Genomic DNA, 24,769 nt, shown 5'->3' on the forward strand with positions numbered 1-24,769 from the left:
CCCCCCCCCGTCAAAGGTCCAGACTAGGGGAAGGCAGACAGTAGAGGTACATGCCTAGCACCCTACTACAGTTGCACCCTAGACACATGCTTCTTTTGCCTTCTCCTGCCCTGAGTTGGAGTAGCAGTGGAAAAATGTGAAAGGGCAATATAATATTTAAGTGTATTGCACACACCTAGTAAAAAAAGTCATTGAAATATACAAGCTAAGCTCCCCCCCCTTATTATTATTGTACAGTAAAGTAGTGTGAGAGGAGAAGGAACATGGCAATACTCCCTTACCCCCATCTCTTCAGTAAAATCAAGTTTTCATAATTTATTCTGCCAAAGTCTGAAGTAGGAACTTCTTCTATTCAGATTATTATCACAAAATCTGCTAGCAGGATAGTGGGTATAAGCCATTTCTCCAACTCTGCGCTATCTTTACAGATACATGTGTATTGATTATTAGCAACAGCAAACACTTATAATGAGCATAGTGTCCTTTTAAATTGGCCTGTTGACTTCTAGTGGTGGGTTGTCATACTGCCCATGGGATTTGAAGGTGACTTCTAAACTGCTTTCCTTCCTCTGCTGGTGTACAGCTACTGGAGAACCACAGGACATCCCTATCTTATACCCTTAGTTTAGTTTGGGAACATTATTTCTATCTCATACAGTAGGTGGTGTCACACTGCACATAATATAGTGAATAAAGTACCCCCTGTTGTAAAATATATGGATATTATAAGTCACCAATGAGTTTCATGACCATATAAAAGCAAGAGGCCAAAGCCCAAGTGCTATTATAAAGGTCATGGAACACCGAGGTGACTTCTTATATCCTCATATTTTACAACAGAGGGTACAGGTATGGGACCTATTATCCAGAATGCTTGGGACCTGGGGTTTTCCGGATAAGGGATATTTCTGTAATTTGGATCTCTATACCTTAAGTCTGCTAAAAAATTTAAATATTGAATAAACCCAATAGGATTGTTTTGCCTCCAATAAGGATTAATTATATCTTAGTTGGGATCAAGTACAGGTACTGTTTTATTATTACAGAGAAAAGGGGATCATTTAACCATTAAATAAACCCAATAGGATTGTTCTGCCCCCAATAAGGGGTAATTATATCTTAGTTGGGATCAAGTACAGGTACTGTTTTATTATTACAGAGAAAAGGGAATCATTTAACCATGAAATAAACCCAATAGGGCTGTTCTGCCCCAATAAGGGGTAATTATATCTTAGTTGGGATCAAGTACAGGTACTGTTTTATTATTACAGAGAAAAGGGAATCATTTAACCATGAAATAAACCCAATAGGGCTGTTCTGCCCCCAATAAGGGGTAATTATATCTTAGTTGGGATCAAGTACAGGTACTGTTTTATTATTACAGAGAAAAGGGAATCATTTAAACATGAAATAAACCCAATAGGGCTGTTCTGCCCCCAATAAGGGGTAATTATATCTTAGTTGGGATCAAGTACAGGTACTGTTTTATTATTACAGAGAAAAGGGAATCATTTAACCATGAAATAAACCCAATAGGGCTGTTCTGCCCCCAATAAGGGGTAATTTTATCTTAGTTGGGATCAAGTACAGGTACTGTTTTATTATTACAGAGAAAAGGGAATAATTTAAACATGAAATAAACCCAATAGGGCTGTTCTGCCCCAATAAGGGGTAATTATATCTTAGTTGGCATCAAGTACAAAATACTGTTTTATAATTACAGAGAAAAAGGAAATCATTTTCAAAAATTAGAACTATTTGCTTATAATGGAGTCTATGGGAGACGGTCATTCCGTGGTTCGTAACTTTCTGGATAACGGGTTTCCGGATAACTGACCCCATACCTGTACTATATTTATTATAATATACAAGTTTAAGTGAGTCGTGTGACAGAAATGACATCACTAAGCCCCAATTATAACTGATGACATCACTAAGCACTGTTTATAGTTATTCATGACATTTAGGCAGGGCCGGGCCAAGGTATTTTGGCACCCTAGGCAAGGACTTCAATTAGCGCCCCCCCCCCCATTACATTTTCCCACCTGATAACAGTATCAGTTTTTTGTAATCTCTTTTTTTTGCATTTTAAAGTATTATATTTTATAATATCACATATTATCACAGGCAGCACATCAGCCCAAAATTAAAACCTAATAATCACAGCACACATAACCCTAATCAGTTCCAGCACAGCAGAAACCACCCCCACCCCCCAGTCACAACAAGTTACATGTATTGCCCCACAGAAAACCTTAGACCATAGACCCACTCTCCAAACTATTTTGCCTCCTTTCCTCACCCAACCTCTTTATTCTCCCAGTCTCTTTTATTTACATGCTAGCATCTATTCTTCCATCTATTTCTCCTCTCTCTTACCATTCAGAAATAGGTAATGACCAAGAAACAGGCCAAATGGTCAGGAGCAGGAGGGCTCACTGACACCTGGGCCCCCGGGAGTTTTCCTGGTATCCTGGCCAGTCCGACACTGGCTGCCATCATCATGCCACATAAAATAAGCCCCCCAATTGCTCCCATGTACCAGTGCCAACAGCCATCATATTGTCCCCATCTGTACCTGTGCCAGCAGCACCCAACATATTGCCCCCCATCTGTACCAGCAGCACCCAACATATTTCCCCCCATCTGTACCTGTGCCAGCAACACCCAACATATTGCCCCCCATCTGTACCTGTGCCAGCAGCCCAGCCACCCCTCATATTGCCCCCATCTGTACCTGTGCCAGCAGCCCAGCCACCCCTCATATTGCCCCCATCTGTACCTGTGCCAGCAGCCCAGCCACCCCTCATATTGCCCCCATATGTACCTGTGCCAGCAGCCCAGCCCCTCATATTGCCCCCATCTGTACCTGTGCCAGCAGCCCAGCCACCCCTCATATTGCCCCCATCTGTACCTGTGCCAGCAGCCCAGCCACCCCTCATATTGCCCCCATCTGTACCTGTGCCAGCAGCCCAGCCACCCCTCATATTGCCCCATCTGTACCTGTGCCAGCAGCCCAGCCACCCCTCATATTGCCCCCATCTGTACCTGTGCCAGCAGCCCAGCCACCCCTCATATTGCCCCCATCTGTACCTGTGCCAGCAGCCCAGCCCCTCATATTGCCCCCACCTGTACCTGTGCCAGCAGCCCAGCCCCTCATATTGCCCCCACCTGTACTTGTGCCAGCAGCCCAGCCCCTCATATTGCGCCCCCACCTGTACCTGTGCCAGCAGCAGCAGTATCTCAGCGAAATCCAGTCCCAGGCCCCAGTCAGCCAAGGCCAGCAGTCCTGCTAACTCAGCCAGCCCAGGTCTCGACGGCACAAGCGAACGCCGCCGCACCCCAGCGCCTTCTGTCCTTCTGGCGCCTTGTGAATGACACGCATGCGTAGGGGGGCGTGCGCGCCACTTCCCAATACGCATGCGCAGGCGGCGCAGAGGTAAGCATAGGGAAGGGTAGGGTGGCGGTGCGCTCGGTTCCTGGGAAGCTAATCATGCCAGAGGGGGGTTTAGGTGGCGCCAGCTACAACTACAAAAAAAAAAAATTTCATTTCCCCTTTAATGTGCGCCGACTGCGCCCCCAAGTGATTGCGCCCTAGGCAGGCGCCTACTCTGCCTACCCCTAGTTCCGGCCCTGCATTTAGGGCTCTGGCACACAGGGAGATTAGTCACTCGCGACAAATCTCCCTTGTCACGAGCGATTAATCTCCCCGAACTACCATCCCACTGGCGAACATGTAAGTCGCCGGTGGGATGGTACACGCCGTGCAGGCGATTTGCGGAAATCGCGCCGCCGTGTGTGCCATCCCACCGGCGACTTACATGTTCACCGGTGGGATGGCAACTGGTGCTAACTCGGGGAGATTAGTCGCCCGCGAACAGGAAGATTTGTCGCGGGTGACTAATCTCCCCGTGTGCCAGAGCCCTTACTATTACATCTGTAAGACATACATATTATTATATTACAAAATATACTATTAACACTGCTCAATAATATTTACCGTTGCAACACCCTCTCTCTATATGCAGAGCATGTGTTTAGTATCCAAGGTCCCTGGAAACATAATTACTTAATGTGCTTTAAGCTTGAGTACACGGCGGTATGATCCATGCGTGACTAATGAAGAGTTCATTATTCCAGTAATAGATACAGATGCATTATTTACTTCTTATAAAACCTTTATAACACTGTAAAAGTACATATCAAAAGTCATGTTTATTGCAACATTCCACTGTAGTTTGTCAATTATGTGATTAGAAAGCTGTTAGCGCGAAAACAGGAAAAAGTCCTAATCCCGAGTTCATTTTACGATGCCTTAAATAACAGTCATTTTGCTCTATGTGCATATAATGAACATCTCTGGCAATTTATGCAAAGCTAATTTCTGATAAGACTGCATCTGGGGGGAAAAGCTTAACAGTATATTGGTAACTTATGCAAAGTCAGTTCTTCCTTCAGCAATCACATCTGTGAAATTCATTCATTATGCATACATCAATCAGTCCATTCCCCCCCCCCCCCCCCCCGTTCTGTTCTTTTTAAATAATTATTCTTGCTGGTAAATTATTTATTATGTGGCTTGGTCAAAAAAAAAGCAGTGTAATTATCTCCTGATAATGTACACATAGAAACAAATACTATTCATGGCCGGGTATTATTTCCAGCGTTGGGGTTTTTAAGAGAACAGACGTTAGATTTTTATTTGTTTCTCAATGAAATATTGATTTGTGCCGTGTAGATTGAGGAAAGGCTTTACATTATGCAGCAGCGAAATAAAACCATGTAATTAAGAAACACAATAATAAGATTGGTTTTGCCAGCACAGAATAAATATTTGAAATAAATGAGATTTCTAAGGCATATTGAATGCCGAGCTCATTCATATTTCAGACGCTTCTGCCGTACTAAAAATAGGGTCTTTTTTTTTTATGACAGTTCATACATATTGCAACTATTTCATCTAAACCTGTTTATTTTTCAAGTGTATCCTTGACATTTAATGCTGGCGTCTCCTACTTTCTCTAAATAGATTCCAGTAAGCCTATTCCTCTGCTCCATTTTGATCAAGAGTAGCGAGATGTTTAGAATATTTGATCACCTGTCACCATAATAGACATTAAGAATATGAGTCACCTCTTGTCATCATGAAGTGTTGACTTGCCGAAATATCGCAAGATCTATAATAGCAACTGGAGACGTGTAGGTGGAAATAAATAACTTGACATTTTTTTCTACCTTTACAAAATGTTAAGGGAAATCAAAGACAAATGCATCACACGGCATTAATCGTTCATAACCCTGTGATCTACGTGAGGGGGCAGAACACTGGGACATATGGTAAATTGCCTGCAAGAGCGTCCATCTCCATGTCATCTGCGACAAGCCAAAATGTTGTCTTTATGCAAAGGGTTTTTTTTCTTGGCTGTGCTTGCAGCTAAAAAATGTTAAGAAAACAATGCTGACTGAACCCAATAGATATACAGTGCCATTTAAACTAAGCTTCTCACCTTACTTTAGGTGGCACGAGAGATGACTTCTGCTTTAGGTGGCTCTGGTGATGACTTCTGCTTTAGGCACCACTGGGGATGACTTCTGCTTTAGGTGGCACTAGGGATGACTTCTGCTTTAGGTGGCACTGGGGATGACTTCTGCTTTAGGTGGCACTGGGGATGACTTCTGCTTTAGGTGGCACTAGGGATGACTTCTGCTTTAGGTGGCACTGGGGATGACTTCTGCTTTAGGTGGCACTGGAGATGACTTCTGCTTTAGGTGGCACTGGGGATGACTTCTGCTTTAGGTGGCACTAGGGATGACTTCTGCTTTAGGTGGCACTGGGGATGTTTTCTGCTTTAGGTGGCACTAGGGATGACATCTGCTTTAGGTGGCATTGGGGATGACTTTTGCTTTAGGAGGCACTAGGGAGGACTTATGCTTTAGGTGGCACTGGAGATGACTTCTGCTTTAGGTGGCATTGGAGATGACTTATGCTTTAGGTGGCACTGGGGATAACTTCTGCTTTAGGTAGCATTGGGGATGGCTTATGCTTTAGGTGGCACTAGGGATGACTTATGCTTTATGTGGCACGGGGGGTGACTTATGCTTTAGGTGGCACTAGGGATGACTTATGCTTTAGGTGGCACTGGGGATGACTTCTGCTTTAGGTGGCATTGGGGATGACTTATGCTTTAGGTGAAACTAGGGATGACTTATGCTTTAGGTGGCACTGGGGAGGACTTATGCTTTAGGTGACACTAGGGATGACTTATGCTTTAGGTGGCACTGGGGATGACATCTGCTTTAGGTGGCATTGGGGATGACTTTTGCTTTAGGAGGCACTAGGGAGGACTTATGCTTTAGGTGGCACTGGAGATGACTTCTGCTTTAGGTGGCATTGGGGATGACTTATGCTTTAGGTGGCACTGGGGATAACTTCTGCTTTAGGTAGCATTGGGGATGGCTTATGCTTTAGGTGGCACTAGGGATGACTTATGCTTTATGTGGCACGGGGGGTGACTTATGCTTTAGGTGGCACTAGGGATGACTTATGCTTTAGGTGGCACTGGGGATGACTTATGCTTTAGGTGGCACTAGGGATGACTTATGCTTTAGGTGGCACTGGGGATGACTTCTGCTTTAGGTGGCATTGGGGATGACTTATGCTTTAGGTGAAACTAGGGATGACTTATGCTTTAGGTGGCACTGGGGAGGACTTATGCTTTAGGTGACACTAGGGATGACTTTTGCTTTAGGTGGCACTGGGGATGACCTTTGGTATCTTAAAAGCAAAATTCTGTATATTTAAAAGGAAATTTAGTTCTTGTAGGCTACTGCCACGCAGGCTAATTTTTAAATGAGTTTACCCACAGGCTGACAATTAGCCCCTACACTAGTGGCTAATTCTTGAATTTTGGCCCCATGTGGCATTAGCCTTAGTGTAGAGGAATCTATGAGCATGGGAGGCATTGGATTGGTTGCCTCAGGCAGAAGCAGACCTCAACACTCCCCAGTTAATTAAATTAAATACAGTGGAGGAAATAATTATTTGACCCCTCACTGATTTTGTAAGTTTGTCCAATGACAAAGAAATGAAAAGTCTCAGAACAGTATAATTTCAATGGTAGGTTTATTTTAACAGTGGCAGATAGCACATCAAAAGGAAAATCGAAAAAATAACTTTAAATAAAAGATAGCAACTGATTTGCATTTCATTGAGTGAAATAAGTTTTTGAACCCTCTAACAAAAAAAGACTTAATACTTAGTGGAAAAACCCTGGTTTGCAAGCACAGAGGTCAAACGTTTCTTGTAATTGATGACCAAGTTTGCGCACATTTTAGGAGGAATGTTGGTCCACTCCTCTTTGCAGATCATCTCTAAATCCCTAAGGTTTCGAGGCTGTCTCTGTGCAACTCTGAGCTTGAGCTCCCTCCATAGGTTTTCTATTGGATTAAGGTCCGGAGACTGACTAGGCCACTCCATGACCTTAATGTGCTTCTTCTTGAGCCACTTCTTTGTTGCCTTTGCTGTATGTTTTGGGTCATTGTCGTGCTGGAACACCCATCCACGACCCATTTTCAGTTTCCTGGCAGAGGGAAGGAGGTTGTCGTTCAGGATTTCACGATACATGGCTCCGTCCATTTTCCCGTTAATGCGAATAAGTTGTCCTGTGCCCTTAGCAGAAAAACACGCCCAAAGCAAAATGTTTCCACCCCCATGCTTGACGGTGGGGACGGTGTTTTGGGGGTCATAGGCAGCATTTTTCTTCCTCCAAACACAGCGAGTTGAGTTAATGCCAAAGAGCTCTATTTTGGTCTCATCAGACCACAGCACCTTCTCCCAGTCACTCACAGAATCATTCAGGTGTTCATTGGCAAACTTCAGACGGGCCTGCACATGTGCCTTCTTGAGCAGGGGGACCTTGCGAGCCCTGCAGAATTTTAATCCATTGCGGTGTAATGTGTTTCCAATGGTTTTCTTGGTGACTGTGGTCCCTGCTAATTTGAGGTCATTAACTAACTCCTCCCGTGTAGTTCTAGGATGCTTTTTCACCTTTCTCAGAATCATTGACACCCCACGAGGTGAGATCTTGCGTGGAGCCCCAGAGCGAGGTCGATTGATGGTCATTTTGTGCTCCTTCCATTTTCGAACAATCGCACCAACAGTTGTCACCTTCTCTCCCAGCTTCTTGCTAATGGTTTTGTAGCCCATTCCAGCCTTGTGCAGGTCTACAATTTTGTCTCTGACATCCTTGGACAGCTCTTTGGTCTTTCCCATGTTGGAGAGTTTGGAGTCTGCTTGATTGATTGATTCTGTGGACAGGTGTCTTCTATACAGGTGACTAGTTAAGACAGGTGTCCTTAATGAGGTTGACTAATTGAGTAGAAGTGTCTAACCACTCTGTGGGAGCCAGAACTCTTAATGGTTGGTAGGGGTTCAAAAACTTATTTCACTCAATGAAATGCAAATCAGTTGCTATCTTTTATTTAAAGTTATTTTTCCATTTTCCTTTTGATGTGCTATCTGCCACTGTTAAAATAAACCTACCATTGAAATGATACTGTTCTGAGACTTTTCATTTCTTTGTCATTGGACAAACTTACAAAATCAGTGAGGGGTCAAATAATTATTTCCTCCACTGTAAGTACCATGGTAATAATCAATCAGTGATAATATCCCCAAATAATTAATAGATAATTCTCTAGTACTCTATCTAGGTGTGCCAAAGAAATAGTAATATAGAAAAACAGTCATTTATGTGGAATAAACACCTTCTAATGCTCAACCAGTGTCATATACATAGTTTATTAGATAGATTTAATAAACACTTCAAAATACATTAAGAAAATACATAAAACCATAAATATGAAAAAAAAAAAATCTAAAGGAATGTTGTATAACCAATAAACCAGGCTAATGAAAATGTATGAGTAAGCCCATAAAAGTCAATTGCTAATTTATAAATATGTGAAATGCATGAAAGTATATATAAGTGGAACAAATGTAGCCAGTTAATATAGGGGCACCCTAGCAGTATAGCCACTTCCAACCAATCTCTTGCTTTTTAAATCCACTGGTGTAATGTAGAATGATACATAATACAGTAATGAAGTGATGCACAGAAGGAAAATGAATTCCAAATGAAGTGTAAAATGAAGATGAAAAGGTGAATAAATATTGATGTCTGACTAAATATGGATGGATTCCCAATGAGAATGTTGGAGAATAGTATGCAGCTGGTAATTAATGTCCGTGGGTTTGGGGGTACATAGAAGGGATATGATTATATACCCCTAATAATCAAATATGGGTATTAAAGCCTACACATATGAATAACATGGGCAATTGTAGTACTGGTCTGTCCCATGTGACTAGCCAAGGCTCCCTACTGCTGCTAGTTAGGGAGTTTAGTTATTTTTAATATTTATGGTTGAATTTATGTATTTTATGCTTTTGAAACATTATTATATATATTTCAGCTAAATAAAATATGTGTATTACATTGGTCACGTATCATGGTCATGTAAACCCTACATTTTCCCACCATGTATATAAGTTGGGCACATCTCCCCCACCCCCCCACACACTGCATTATATTTACTGCATATATCCCCTCCATTCACCAGCACCATCCTTTTTTCTTCTAACAAATAGCAGCTTTCACTTGGCGGCCATTTTCCCTCTTGCACATAAACATGTTTCTTCAGGAGAGTGCATAGCTAGAGCAGAGTTTCTATGGAAACCAGCATTGCCATCTCTTCATTGGCTGCTAGACTGGAGGGTGTGTTTTAGTAACCTGAGTTTGTAAGAACTGAGCATGCTCAGTAGCCAACAGCCAAAGTAAATTCCTAAGGGAGGGGGCCGAGTGGGTTAGAGGAGGAGAAGGAATCCTAAGAGATTAAAGGGCTGCTGCAGCCTTACTATTAACCTTTTAACACCCAGAGTAGTGTTACCACTACCCACAATAATGTTTTGCAGCAAACCTGCTGAAGCTTTTTTCCTATTTCTACCAGAGTGGCAGGTATTCCAATATTCACTAGTTATATTTTTTTGTGTGGGGTTTATATAGGAAAGTTACTTTTTCTTAGTAAAGGTATGGGATCTGTTATCCAGAAAGCTCCAAAGTTTGGAAAGGCCATCTCCCATAGACTCCATTTTAATCAAATAATTCACATTTTAAAAAATTATATCCTTTTTAGTGATGAGCGAATCTGTCCCATTTCGTTTCACCATAAAATTCACGAAACGGCAGAAAATTTGCGAACCGCATTTGTTGCACAATTTTTATTTTGTCGCCCACGTCTTTTCTGTCGCCCCAGGTCTATTTATTGTCACCCACGTTTAATTTATTTGTTGCCCAGGTCTATATTTTGTCACCCGCATCTAATTTTTTTGTTGCCCAGGTATATTTTTTGTCACCCACGGCTAATTTTTTTGTCGACCGCGCCCAATTTTGACATGACCACACAACAAAAAAAAATCCACCCGACAAATTTTTCTGCGCCAAATTTTCGCGGAAGTTTCACGAAACAATTCGCCAATGGCGAAATGCGGAAATTCACTCATCACTAATCCTTATAAGATATAGTTAATACTTATTGAAGACAATCCTTTGGGGTTTATATAATGTTAAAAATGATTTTTTAAATTCACTTATAATGATCCAATTTACAGAAAGACCCCTTATCCATTATACCCCAGGTCTCAAGCATTTTGGATAACAGGTCCAATACCTGTATTCAGTGCTTTATCCATATGCTACTTTAGATATTATGGTAAAATGGAGAGGAGAAGTAACTGCTTCATTAAAAACAGTCTCCTAGTTTGGGTATTGTGTGTTTTCTAACACTGGTTGTATCTGTGACATTGGTGTAACCTACAGATCCAGACTTCAGTTATACTTTCATCCATTGCAAGCAGCTGAGCAGGCACGTTGGTTTGCTTTTGTAAACCAGCCTAGATGCTTTCATTTAATGTCACGCGGGACTTATTAGAAAGTAAAATGTCAGCAAAAGCTTCAAAACTCAAGGCCAGGTAGATAACTCCGTACTTGTGCCATAGGAGATATTCCAAGAAGAATTCATGTAGCATAAAGCAGCTGAAAAAGAGCTTCTCATGCTCACAGGAGTTTGAATGAAGTAAAACAATTAAGGTTACAATGCAAATAAGTGCTATTCAGTCTCAAAGAATCTATAGAGACATTATAGCATGTTTACTTAAAACTGTAGTGTTTGTTATTTTTAAAGGAACACTGGCATGGGAAAAAAATCTTTTCAAAACCCATCAGTTAATAGAGCTTCTCCAGCAGAATCCTGCATTTTAATCTGTTTTTCACAAACACAAACAGATTTTTTTTGTATTGAACTTGGAAATTTGACATGGGGCTAGCCATATTTTTCATTTCCCAGGGTGCCACAGCCATGTGACCTGTGCTCTGATAAACTTCAGTTACACTTTACTGCTGCGCTGCAAGTTGGAGTGTTATCCCCCCCCCCCCCAGCAGCCAATCAGCAGAACAATGGGAAGGGACAGGCCCGGATTTGTGGCGAGGCCACAAAGGCCCGGGCCTAGGGCGGCAGAAATTTACGCAACAAAATTGTGACATTTTGCTCCCATACTGAGCAATGGGGACTTCTCCCCACTGCTCTGTATGGGAGTTTAAATGCCCACGCATGCGCGATTGTGTCGGTGCGGCACAAGGGAGGTGGGTTTGTTTGCGCATGCGGGGGGGGGGGGGCAGGACGCGAATAGGGGGCGGCCTAGGGGTGCCCGGGTTTGAAATCCGGCCCTGGGAAGAGAGCAAGATAGCAGCTCCCAGTAGGTATCAGAATAGCACTCAATAGTAAGAAATCCAAGTCCAGATTGGGACCCATCCAGTTACATGGGAGGAGGAGAAACAATAGGTTAGCTGAAAGCAGTTCTAATGTGTAGCGCTGGCTCCTTCTGAAAGCTCAGACTCAGGTACACTTTACTGCTGCGCTGCAAGTTGAAGTGATATCTCCCCCTCCCAGCAGCCGATCAGCAGAACAATGGGAAGGGAGCAAGATAGCAGCTCCCAGTAGGTATCAGAATAGCACTCAATAGTAAGAAATCCAAGTCCGGCTTGGGACTCCTCCAGTTACATGGGAGTAGGAGAACCAATAGGTTAGCTGAAAGCAGTTCTAATGTGTAGCGCTGGCTGAAAGCTCAGACTCAGGCACAATGCACTGAGATGGCGCCTACACACCAATATTACATCTAAAAATACATTTGTTGGTTCAAGAATAAAAGTTTAAATGGCAGAGGGAATTATTTGCTATGTAAACAGTGTCATTTAGAAATAAAAAGTGCTCCATAAAAATCATGACAGAATAACTTTAAGATGAATCCATTAAATTGTCAGAGATTTGCTCCTCTTTTAAAAGCCAAAGCACATTGAGTTTTATAATGCCTTGGGCTCTATTTGTGTCGCTCCCAATATGTCATTGTATCCTGCTGCTCTTCAGTTTAACATAATAGGGACTTTCTGTTGAGCCTTATTTTTACTTTCCCTGCAATTCAAAATTGAGCATGAACAATTTGTACATTTTGGCCACATCACTGAACTGAGCCCACCGTTTGCCATAACAAACATGCCTACGATCAGCACAAACTTCACCCTTTCCACAGCCGGTGCTACTTTTCGGGAACCTTTATTTTGGACTGCTCAGTGAAAGAAGATGACAGTTAAAAGAGATTGCCCTAGCTCGTTTTATTATAAAATGTTATCTCTGTTTTCCAAATATATCATAACACAGTTTCCAAGTCAATACATTTTAAATAACTGGCTCACATTCAATGGAAAAATAACCTAAATTGTAATTTTATATCATTTGTATTATTTATTATCAGTGAGGTTTACTTTTTGCTAAATTTTTGCTATTTTTTGCTGCCAAAGTTTCCCTTTGCCTCCTTGCTCTGGGCTCAGTCTCAGGCTTCATGGTCATCTAATCTAAGCTAACACACGTAGAGTAAAAGCGCCCACCCAATTAACATGTCATGTCTGAGTAAATACAGATGTACCGTATACACCAGTCTGGGATGTGTTTTTCACTAACAAGTTACAGGCTATCACTGTTTCCTATAAAGTTACAGTATCAAGTACTGAACTGACAGTCATTCTCTTATGACAGATAGGGGGACAGGCAGTCTTTAACAATAAAAAACAATAAACCAAGTTCATTAATAAACAATAATGGATCGCTTTTAAGGAGTTCCTCTAATGTACCTGTAGGGGACTGACAATTTAGTTACCCTTTATGTTTGCAGGCAGTCCCCTAAAGTTTATAGACAGCTAAGCTGGGTCCTAAATCATCGTTAGGAGGAAATGTAGATTGTAAGCTCTTTTGGGCAGGGCTCTCTTCACCTCTTGTATCGGTTATTGATTGCTTTATGTTACTCTGTATGTCCAATGTATGTAACCCACTTATTGTACAGTGCTGCGGAATATGTTGGCGCTTTATAAATAAATGTTAATGATAATAATAATTGTTTCCTGATTCTGTATTTGAGTATGTTCCTGGTAGTTCCATAACTGACCAGGAGGGGTCATCTTCTGTTATATAAAAGGGGGAAGATTATAGACCTTGCTCTCTTTCTTCTTAGATTCCCCTTGGGCAGGAGATGGTAGAAGATTACTAGGCAGAGGTAGGCCTAGTAGGTGAAGTTGTAAGGATATTCTCTTTTATAGTTCACTATAGGAGCAAGAGCTAGGTTCAGGGTACTTAGTGAGCAGTCTGAAGCTTCTACAAGGAAAGTAGAAGGATTAAAGTCTCAAGTGTACCATAGGAACTCAAGTGTAGCGGCTTAGGGATAAGATATGTCCCAACCTAAAGTCCACATTTGCAAGTTGACCATCCACAGGCAAATACTTCTAAAGGTTCTATATGTGAGTATGTGGAATACTTGTTTCATCTGTGACAGGATCCCTGCCAATAAAGACATTACTGTTTGCAAGAACCACTGGCACAAATTTCTTCTTAGATTCCACCTGGGAAGGAGATGGAAGAAGATTACTAGGCGAAAGCAGGCCTAGTAGAGGAAGTTGTAAGGATAGTCTCTTTTATAGTTTACTCTAGGAGCAAGAGCTAGGTTCAGGGTACTTAGTGAGCAGTCTGAAGTTTCTACAAGGAAAGTAGAAGGATTAAATTCTCAAGTGTACCATAGGAACTCAAGTGTACAGGCTTAGGGATAAGATATGTCCCCACCTAAGGTCCACATTTGCAAGTTGACCATCCACAGACTGGTCACTGGCATATACTTCTAAAGGTTCTACTTGTGAGTATGTGGAACAATTGTTTCATCTGTGACAGGATCCCTGCCAAAAAAGATGTTACTGTTTGTAAGAACCACTGGTGCAAATTTCTTCTTAGATTCCACCTGGGCAGGAGATGGAAGAAGATTACTAGGTGGAGGTAGGCCTAGTAGAGGAAGTTGTTAGGATAGTCTCTTTTATAGTTTACTCTAGGAGCAAGAGCTAGGTTCTGGGTACTTTGTGAGCAGTCTGAAGCTTCTACAAGGAAAGTAGAAGGATTAAAGTGTACGATAGGGACTCAAGTGTACAGGCTTAGGGATAGATATGTTCCCACCTAAGGTCCACTTAGAGGACCTGAAGCTTGGGGTTAAACATTTGCAAGTTGACTATCCACAGACTGGTCACTGGCAAATACTTCTAAAGGTTCTATTTGTGAGTATGTGGAACAATTGTTTCATCTGTAACAGGACCACAGCAGTTGGGTTCTCAACTTGTAAAGAGTCCTGTTTCCAGGAGACCTCCTTTGCCGTCCAAGACCTTTTTGTCTAACTCGTCATTCATATCTCTAGCATCTCAATAGAACTATCTTTGGTTTCATCATTTGCATCTGTGCTCAAGGAGGAATCTCATTTCAAGCTTAGACTGTTAACAGCCCTTGAGCCTGGTGTTAATTTAACTGCATTATATTAGCTAAATATAGCTATTCCATTCCTTTACTCTCCGGTATAATTGCTGCACTGCATTATTTTTCTTCTTGTGTATGTTTTATTTTGCCTAAAAGGCTTTATAATGTACCAAGATGTTTAAGTGAAACGCCAGCTTTCCAGTGTGTTTTTTTTCAGACTGATGTTGTAGCTATTAAAGAACACATTGCATTGTAAAAAGGACAAAGGGCACAGGCAGGGATCAAAAGAACTCAGCAGAGACACAATAAATCACAGAATCAAGTTGAATCTCAGTCTCCTTCATACTGTGTTTTTTTAGGCTTTCTGAGACATAATGTTCTTTTCTTTCTCCTGCCCAGAATCATTCATTCAGACAGAAAATTAACCATTAAGCTTTCACTGAAAGACAAACCCATTCAGAGTAAACAGAGCAGTTTAAATTGAAAATAAAATATAATTACAGCAAGGAACTAAATTGAGAATATGTAATTATATTCCGATTGGTTTTCTGTATTATCTACCTTTACTTGCAGAATGTACCTTATTCTATATATATATATTTTTCTGCCATTCCTTCTTATGTTCTACCAAAGCCTTTCTGTTAGTTACCTGCCTAATCATATTTATATATAACTTTACTTTGACAATATAATTTAATCTCACTGCAGACAAAGAATTGATATTGGTTGAGTGGTGGCACGAAAAATGCCCAACAGCATTAAATAGGGCTAGTAAATTGGGCTACTTAATACATGATAGTACAGTTATCGGACCCCTTATCCAGAAACCCATTATCCAGAAAGTTCCGAATTACAGAAAGACCATCTCCCATAGACTGCATTTTAATCAAATAATTCACATTTTTAAAAATGGTTTCCTTTTTCTCTGTAATAATAAAACAGTACCTTGTACTTGATCCCAACTAAGATATAATTACCCCTTATTGGGGGCAGAACAGCCCTATTGGGTTTATTTCATGGTTAAATGATTCCCTTTTCTCTGTAATAATAAAACAGTACCTTGTACTTGATCCCAACTAAGATATAATTACCCCTTATTGGGGGCAGAACAGCCCTATTGGGTTTATTTAATGGTTAAATGATTCCCTTTTCTCTGTAATAATAAAACAGTACCCGTACTTGATCCCAACTAAGATATAATTACCCCTTATTGGGGGCAGAACAGCCCTATTGGGTTTATTTAATGGTTAAATGATTCCCTTTTCTCTGTAATAATAAAACAGTACCTGTACTTGATCCCAACTAAGATATAATTACTCCTTATTGGGGGCAGAACAATCTTAGTGGGTTTAATTGCGGTTTAAATAATTTTTTTAGCAAACTTAAGGTAGGAGATCCGAATTATGGAAAGACCCCTTATCCAGAAAACCCCAGGTCCCGAGCATTCTGGATAATGGGTCCCATACCTGTACCTATAAAATACAATTTAAATGCACTTATACAGTATAATAGGATGACAGATCCTATACATGAACTCACAATAAGGTACTGGGTATTGTACATGGACTTGTACTTGAAAATATAGAGCTTACAAAATTGAAATGGTCCCCATAGTTTTGGATATCAAGTGAATACCTTTTTTATTGTATCACTGAATATATTCAGTTATGTTGTTTTGTTTTTTTATTTCTTACAGAATGTGATCAGTGTTGTTAAATCAGAGCCAACTTTCCCCGCTCCACTTGAAGAAGGAATTTCTTCGGAAATCTATTCACAGTACATAGCTCCACCTGTACCCCAATCGCCAATAACAGGAACAGAAGATTCCAGGGTAGGTTTTATTACTCCTAATGTGAAATTTAGAGTTATGATATATACATTTGTGGTCTTTTAGGAATGAGGGGAAACAGGGGTCCAAGACTCTCTAAAGCAGGGGTCCCTAATCTTTTTTTACCTGTGAGCCACATTCAACTGTAAAAAGAGTTGAGGAGCAACACAAGCATAACAAAGGTTCTGGGGGTGCCGAATAAAGGCTGTGATTGGCTATTTGGTAGCTCCTATGTGGACTGGCAGCCTACAGGAGGCTCTATTAGGCAGCAAATATGGTCTTTATGCATCTAAAACATGCCTCCAAAAATGGGCACCTGCTTTGAGGCCATTGGGAGCAACATCCAAGGGGTTAGTAACCAGCATGTTGTTCACAGGCCACTGGTTGGGAGGTATCACTGCTCTAAAGGCTCAAAAATGATTGATCACATTGGCTTTAATCTGTTTCAAAAACTATATACCACACAAGAGTCAGGGAGTCTTCCTTTATTTTGTCAGCCCATGAGAAATGATAAATTTGGCTCAGTGTGCATTACACCCAACTTTATGTTACTAAATGGGTTCAAGTATTGATACATTCGGCTCAGTGTGCATTACACCCAACTTTATGTTTCTAAATGGGTTCAAGTATTGATACATTCGGCTCAGTGTGCATTACACCCAACTTTATGTTTCTAAATGGGTTCAAGTATTGATACATTCGGCTCAGTGTGCATTACACCCAACTTTATGTTACTAAATGGGTTCAAGTATTGATACATTCGGCTCAGTGTGCATTACACCCAAATTTATGTTACTAAATGGGTTCAAGTATTGATACATTCGGCTCAGTGTGCATTACACCCAACTTTATGTTACTAAATGGGTTCAAGTATTGATACATTCGGCTCAGTGTGCATTACAACCAACTTTATGTTACTAAATGGGTTCAAGTATTGATACATTCGGCTCAGTGTGCATTACACCCAACTTTATGTTACTAAATGGGTGCAAGTATTGATACATTCGGCTCAGTGTGCATTACACCCAACTTTATGTTACTAAATGGGTTCAAGTATTGATACATTCGGCTCAGTGTGCATTACACCCAACTTTATGTTTCTAAATGGGTTCAAGTATTGATACATTCGGCTCAGTGTGCATTACACCCAACTTTATGTTACTAAATGGGTTCAAGTATTGATACATTCGGCTCAGTGTGCATTACACCCAACTTTATGTTACTAAATGGGTTCAAGTATTGATACATTCGGCTCAGTGTGCATTACACCCAACTTTATGTTACTAAATGGGTTCAAGTATTGATACATTCGGCTCAGTGTGCATTACACCCAACTTTATGTTACTAAATGGGTTCAATTATTGATACATTCGGCTCAGTGTGCATTACACCCAACTTTATGATACTAAATGGGTGCAACTATTTAAAGATTTGGCTCGGTATGCAATACACCCAACTTTATGTTATTAAATGGGTGCAAGTATTTATAAATTTAGCTCAGTGTGAATTACACCCAACTTTATGATACTAAATGGGTGCAACTATTTATAGATTTGGCTCGGTATGCATTACACCCAACTTTATGTTATTAAATGGGTGCAAGTATTTATGAATTTGGCTCAGTATGCATTGCACTCAACGTTATGCTTCTAAATGGGTTCAGGTATTGATACATTTGGCTCAGTGTGCATTGCTCTCAACTTTATGCTTCTAAATGGGTGCAGGTATTGATACATTTGGCTCAGTGTGCATTGCTCTCAACTTTATGCTTCTAAATGGGTTCAGGTATTGATACATTCGGCTCAGTGTGCATTGCTCTCAACTTTATGCTTCTAAATGGGTTCAGGTATTGATACATTCGGCTCAGTGTGCATTGCACTCAACTTTATGCTTCTAAATGGGTTCAGGTATTGATACATTCGGCTCAGTGTGCATTGCTCTCAACTTTATGCTTCTAAATGGGTTCAGGTATTGATACATTCGGCTCAGTGTGCATTGCTCTCAACTTTATGCTTCTAAATGGGTTCAGGTATTGATACATTCGGCTCAGTGTGCATTGCACTCAACTTTATGCTTCTAAATGGGTTCAGGTATTGATACATTTGGCTCAGTGTGCATTGCTCTCAACTTTATGCTTCTAAATGGGTTCAGGTATTGATACATTCGGCTCAGTGTGCATTGCACTCAACTTTATGCTTCTAAATGGGTGCAGGTATTGATACATTTGGCTCAATGTGCATTGCAAGACTGCAATTACACTGGAATGCTGGGTAAAGAAAAGGTGGCAATTTGTGCTAATATTTCCAGCTATTTTAGTCAATGAGCCCCTTTCTCTCTATTACTTGTTAAGACTATTCATTGTAAATGTAAAGCATACTGCTCTATTTCAATGGGTATTAATGTAATTCACCATTCTGAATATGCAGATAAATCAGCCTCTTGAAGAGCTGGGGGGAAATGAAAAGACAGCAGATGAAGTTGATCCCCTGAGTGGTTTCACCGTAGAAGATGTGAAGACGGTCTTAAATCAGGTTACAACAGAAGTTATTGGCAGCCTACAGGTATGTTATCTTTATAATTACATTCAATTGTCAAGCTTGGAAAATTATTTGCCGGAGATTTTGATTTGCATCAGGCTTCCTGCAGCAGAATTTTTAATGCTGATTACAAAAGAATAAATCTTTCTACAGGCAGTATCTGCATGTTCTTCCAAGGTTACAAAATCTGTTCATCCACAAGTTTATCATACCAAAATAAATAACAGCAAACGTGATGCATTAATATTCAGCCGCTGCATCTGGCATTGGAAGCGGAGAAATGCAGTTAATAACTTGATGCTTTATGGGGGGGGGGGGTTCAGACGGTAGGATACAGGTATTGGTAGGTATTTAAGAGTTTGTTCAAGTTAATTAGCCCCAGCTACAGCCCCCATAATGCTCTGTGGGTGGGGAGAATTAGCTGCAGTCAGTATTTGCTAGCAAGACAGTAATGGGCAATGTGAAGGGGAGCCAAGAACTTCAGCTGACTGCCAGCTTTTATTTTGTCATCCTATATCTCAGGTATCTGATCTATTATCTATGATGCAGAAAGCCCTGAAATATAAGAATGTCATTTAAACAGTTATTCATTTGTGACTGGTTTGCTTTTTGTCCTCGATAAATGAGTCTGACTAAATCAATGTTTGTGGCAAAGATACTGAGTTTTATTAATGAGGAACTATTGCAAAAATAAATGAGCTTCAGCTCATGGAAATAAACTTTCTTAATATAATCAATTTAAAATAATGTACAGGTACAGGATTTGTTATCATGAAAATAATTCAGATTTTTCTCTGTAATAATAAAGCAATACCTTGTAGTTGATCCCAACTAAGATATAATTACCCCTTATTGGGGGCAGAACAGCCCTATTGGGTTTATTTCATGGTTAAATGATTCCCTTTTCTCTGTAATAATAAAACAGTACCTGTACTTGATCCCAACTAAGATATAATTACCCCTTATTGGGGGCAGAACAGCCCTATTGGGTTTATTTAATGGTTAAATGATTCCCTTTTCTCTGTAATAATAAAACAGTACCTGCACTTGATCCCAACTAAGATATAATTACCCCTTATTGGGGGCAGAACAGCCCTATTGGGTTTATTTCATGGTTAAATGATTCCTTTTTCTCTGTAATAATAAAACAGTACCTGTACTTGATCCCAACTAAGATATAATTACCCCTTATTGGGGGCAGAACAGCCCTATTGGGTTTATTTCATGGTTAAATGATTCCTTTTTCTCTGTAATAATAAAACAGTACCTGTACTTGATCCCAACTAAGATATAATTACCCTTTATTGGGGGCAGAACAGCCCTATTGGGTTTATTTCATGGTTAAATGATTCCCTTTTCTCTGTAATAATAAAACAGTACCTGTACTTGATCCCAACTAAGATATAATTACCCCTTATTGGGGGCAGAACAGCCCTATTGGGTTTATTTAATGGTTAAATGATTCCCTTTTCTCTGTAATAATAAAACAGTACCTGCACTTGATCCCAACTAAGATATAATTACCCCTTATTGGGGGCAGAACAGCCCTATTGGGTTTATTTCATGGTTAAATGATTCCCTTTTCTCTGTAATAATAAAACACTACCTGTACTTGATCCCAACTAAGATATAATTACCCCTTATTGGGGCAGAACAGCCCTATTGGGTTTATTTAATGGTTAAATGATTCCCTTTTCTCTGTAATAATAAAACAGTACCTGTACTTGATCCCAACTAAGATATAATTACCCCTTATTGGGGGCAGAACAGCCCTATTGGGTTTATTTAATGGTTAAATGATTCCCTTTTCTCTGTAATAATAAAACAGTACCTGTACTTGATCCCAACTAAGATATAATTACCCCTTATTGGGGGCAGAACAGCCCTATTGGGTTTATTTAAAGGAACAGTAACACCAAAAAATGAAAGAGCTTTAAAGTAATAAAAATATAATGCACTTTTTCCCTGCACCGGTAAAACTGGTGTGTTTGCTACAGTAACACTACTATAATTTATATAATAAGCTGCTGTGTAGCCATGGGGGCAGCCATTCAAGCTGGAAAAAAGGAGAAAAGGCACAGGTTACATAGCAGATAACAGATAAGTTCTGTATAATACAATAGTGTTTTATCTGTTATCTGCTATGTGCCTGTGCCTTTTCTCCTTTGAATGGCTGCCTCCATGGCTACATAGCAGCTTATTTATATAAATTATAGTAGACTTTCTGAAGTAAACACACAACTTTTACCAGTGCAGGGCAGCAGCACATTATATTTTAGTTACTTTTATACACTTTCACTTTTTAGTGTTACTGTTCCTTTAATGGTTAAATGATTCCCTTTTCTCTGTAATAATAAAACAGTACCTGTACTTGATCCCAACTAAGATATAATTACCCCTTATTGGGGGCAGAACAGCCCTATTGGGTTTATTTAATGGTTAAATGATTCCCTTTTCTCTGAAATAATAAAACAGTACCTGTACTTGATCCCAACTAAGATATAATTACCCCTTATTGGGGGCAGAACAGCCCTATTGGGTTTATTTCATGGTTAAATGATTCCCTTTTCCCTATAATAATAAAACAGTACCTGTACTTGATCCCAACTAAGATATAATTACCCCTTATTGGGGGCAGAACAGCCCTATTGGGTTTATTTCATGGTTAAATGATTCCCTTTTCTCTGTAATAATAAAACAGTACCTGTACTTGATCCCAACTAAGATATAATTAATATTTAATGGAGGCAGAACAATCCTATTGGGTTTAATTACTATTTTATTGATTTTTTAGCAGACTTAAGTTATGGAGATCCAAATTATGGAAAGATCCCTTATCTTGAATAAGCTTGGCCCTTGTTCATTCTGGATAACAGGTCCCATACCTGTATTAAAATGAAAAAAAAAATCGAAACGTTAGAGTTTTAGTATATCTACCCCTAAGCTCTCTCTGACATCTAGAAAGAAATATGAATTGAAACTGTGCAAGCATTACAGAACTGAAACTTGACAAAGACAATTCTTTATAGTTCAGGAATAAATTGTTGCATTGTTGCCCTTCACAATCCAAAACACATGCAAAGTTATACAGCCTAAAAATGAGAACTTGCAAGGCTTCAGTCTGTAAAATAAATTAAACCGGGACCTATTTATGTGGTTGTAAAACATACACTAGTCTAGGAAAATGTGTTTGAAAGGAATATCTCAAGGGAAAGCTTAACTGATATCTGAGTCCAAGAGACTGCATAAAGTACTCTGTGCAAACAGCCATCTTAGAGAATGCATCAGCTTCATTTCCCAGGAGCGTTCATTGTTTCATGTTTAATCAACAATTTTTTATATCCAACAATTTACATGAGCTTTCCAGTGATTTAGTGCCAAAATAATAAGTACTTTTCTAATCTTTACAAGAGCGTCCTGTATTTTTTGCTATTAAAATCTTAAATCTTATCAGGACAGCTTTAAATAACAGTTATATATTTTTACAGTTGAAGGTAAATGCATGTAAAATAGCTTGTTCCTACAGACTCAGCCTCTAATGACCTTGCACAAATAGCAGCAGTAAAAATGGAGTTTCTCAATATCCACCTAATTGCCCTGTAAGGCAATTAACCATAATATTATAGCAAACGCGTGGATGGCCAAATTGCACTATTCTAATGCAGAATCCAGAGGTCCAGTTGGTCAGATCACTTATGGAGGGCCAACCATGTACTGCTATTGCCAGAAAATGACCAAACTGTACAGGTATAGGACCCGTTATCCAGAATGCTCGGGACCAAGGGTATTCAAGATAAGGGGTCTTTCTGTAATTTGGATCTCGATACCTTAAGGCTACTAAAAAATCAATAAAAGATTATTTAAACCCAATAGGATTATTTTGCATCCAAATGCATAATATATATCTTAGTTGGGATCAAGTACAGGTACTGTTTTATTATTACAGAGAAAAGGGAATCATTTAACCATTAAATAAACCCAATTGGGCTGTTCTGCCCCCAATAAGGGGTAATTATATCTTAGTTGGGATCAAGTACAGGTACTGTTTTATTATTACAGAGAAAAGGGAATCATTTAACCATTAAATAAACCCAATAGGGCTGTTCTGCCCCCAATAAGGGGTAATTATATCTTAGTTGGGATCAAGTACAGGTACTGTTTTATTATTACAGAGAAAAGGGAATCATTTAACCATGAAATAAACCCAATAGGGCTGTTCTGCCCCCAATAAGGGGTAATTATATCTTAGTTGGGATCAAGTACAGGTACTGTTTTATTATTACAGAGAAAAGGGAATCATTTAACCATGAAATAAACCCAATAGGGCTGTTCTGCCCCCAATAAGGGGTAATTATATCTTAGTTGGGATCAAGTACAGGTACTGTTTTATTATTACAGAGAAAAGGGAATCATTTAACCATTAAATAAACCCAATAGGACTGTTCTGCCCCCAATAAGGGGTAATTATATCTTAGTTGGGATCAAGTACAGGTACTGTTTTATTATTACAGAGAAAAGGGAATCATTTAACCATGAAATAAACCCAATAGGGCTGTTCTGCCCCCAATAAGGGGTAATTATATCTTAGTTGGGATCAAGTACAGGTACTGTTTTATTATTACAGAGGAAAAGGAAATCAGTTTTAAAATTCTCAATTATTTGATTATAATGGAGTCTATTCAGAGCTTTCTGGATAACGGGTTTCCGGATAAGGAATCCCATAACTGTACAATAATTGTGTGTTTGTGGACTGCCATAGGATTTAACTTATAATTTTTCATGAGTTTAAGGTATCAATTAGTTTCCATGAATGCATCCCATGGCTAGCTGTTGGATGTGTACAAGGCCACAGCTTTCTAGACAAAGAAGGTGGATGCTCTGGGGCCCAAATGCCCTTTATCGACAACAGTCACTTCCTATTCTGAACATGAGATATGTTGCCTAGATTTATGTTGATACAAGATTAAAGATTAGGCGGGGATCCATAAGGAACACTGAAGTCCTCATTCCTGAGGAATACATTGGTCAAATTGTACTGGTACAGGCACTTTTAACTGTTGTCTGACTCTTAATTCAGGCCCACCTTGAGCATCTAGCCCTTGTCCCGGGGCTTACTTACCCCATAACAAGTTTATAGATAAAGGATTACATTCAGCCATAGTTACAAGAATACCCAATGGAAAAATAACTATTCCCCCAAAAGTTGCATTTGCAAGTGTTTCTTCCCAAAATTTTCCCATAATAACCCTTGGGCTGCCTCAGCACCCCACCAATGGGGTCTATGGGGACTATGCCACTATTATAGTCCCGTTAATGTTATATCTACTGTAAGTTATGTTTTTAATATGTTCTTTTGAGAATTTTGCCATTAAAATACGTTTAGGGGCTGATTTATCAAATTCAATTCTGTTCTGTGACTCAAATTTCTTGGCGGAAAAAAACATTCCAAATTATTGTCTACAAAACTCAAATGTTCAATATTTCTAAAGCATAAAAATATCTAAAAACTTAA

The 24,769-nt window shown here is 39.8% G+C and overlaps 1 protein-coding gene across 2 annotated transcripts in view; it reads left to right on the top strand.

Annotated features, from left to right (window-relative positions):
- Window positions 1–24,769, top strand: part of cabcoco1 (ciliary associated calcium binding coiled-coil 1) — an 88,296-nt gene that overhangs the window by 57,416 nt on the left and 6,111 nt on the right. For both annotated transcript variants that reach the window (XM_002939544.5, XM_031906397.1), the window contains 2 exons: window positions 16,589–16,723; window positions 19,147–19,281. In XM_002939544.5, coding sequence (XP_002939590.3) covers window positions 16,589–16,723; window positions 19,147–19,281 — 270 coding nt within the window. The remainder of the gene's footprint in view (window positions 1–16,588; window positions 16,724–19,146; window positions 19,282–24,769) is intronic.

This window comes from Xenopus tropicalis, chromosome 7, assembly GCF_000004195.4.
Source record: "Xenopus tropicalis strain Nigerian chromosome 7, UCB_Xtro_10.0, whole genome shotgun sequence".
Classification (NCBI taxonomy): domain Eukaryota; kingdom Metazoa; phylum Chordata; class Amphibia; order Anura; family Pipidae; genus Xenopus; species Xenopus tropicalis.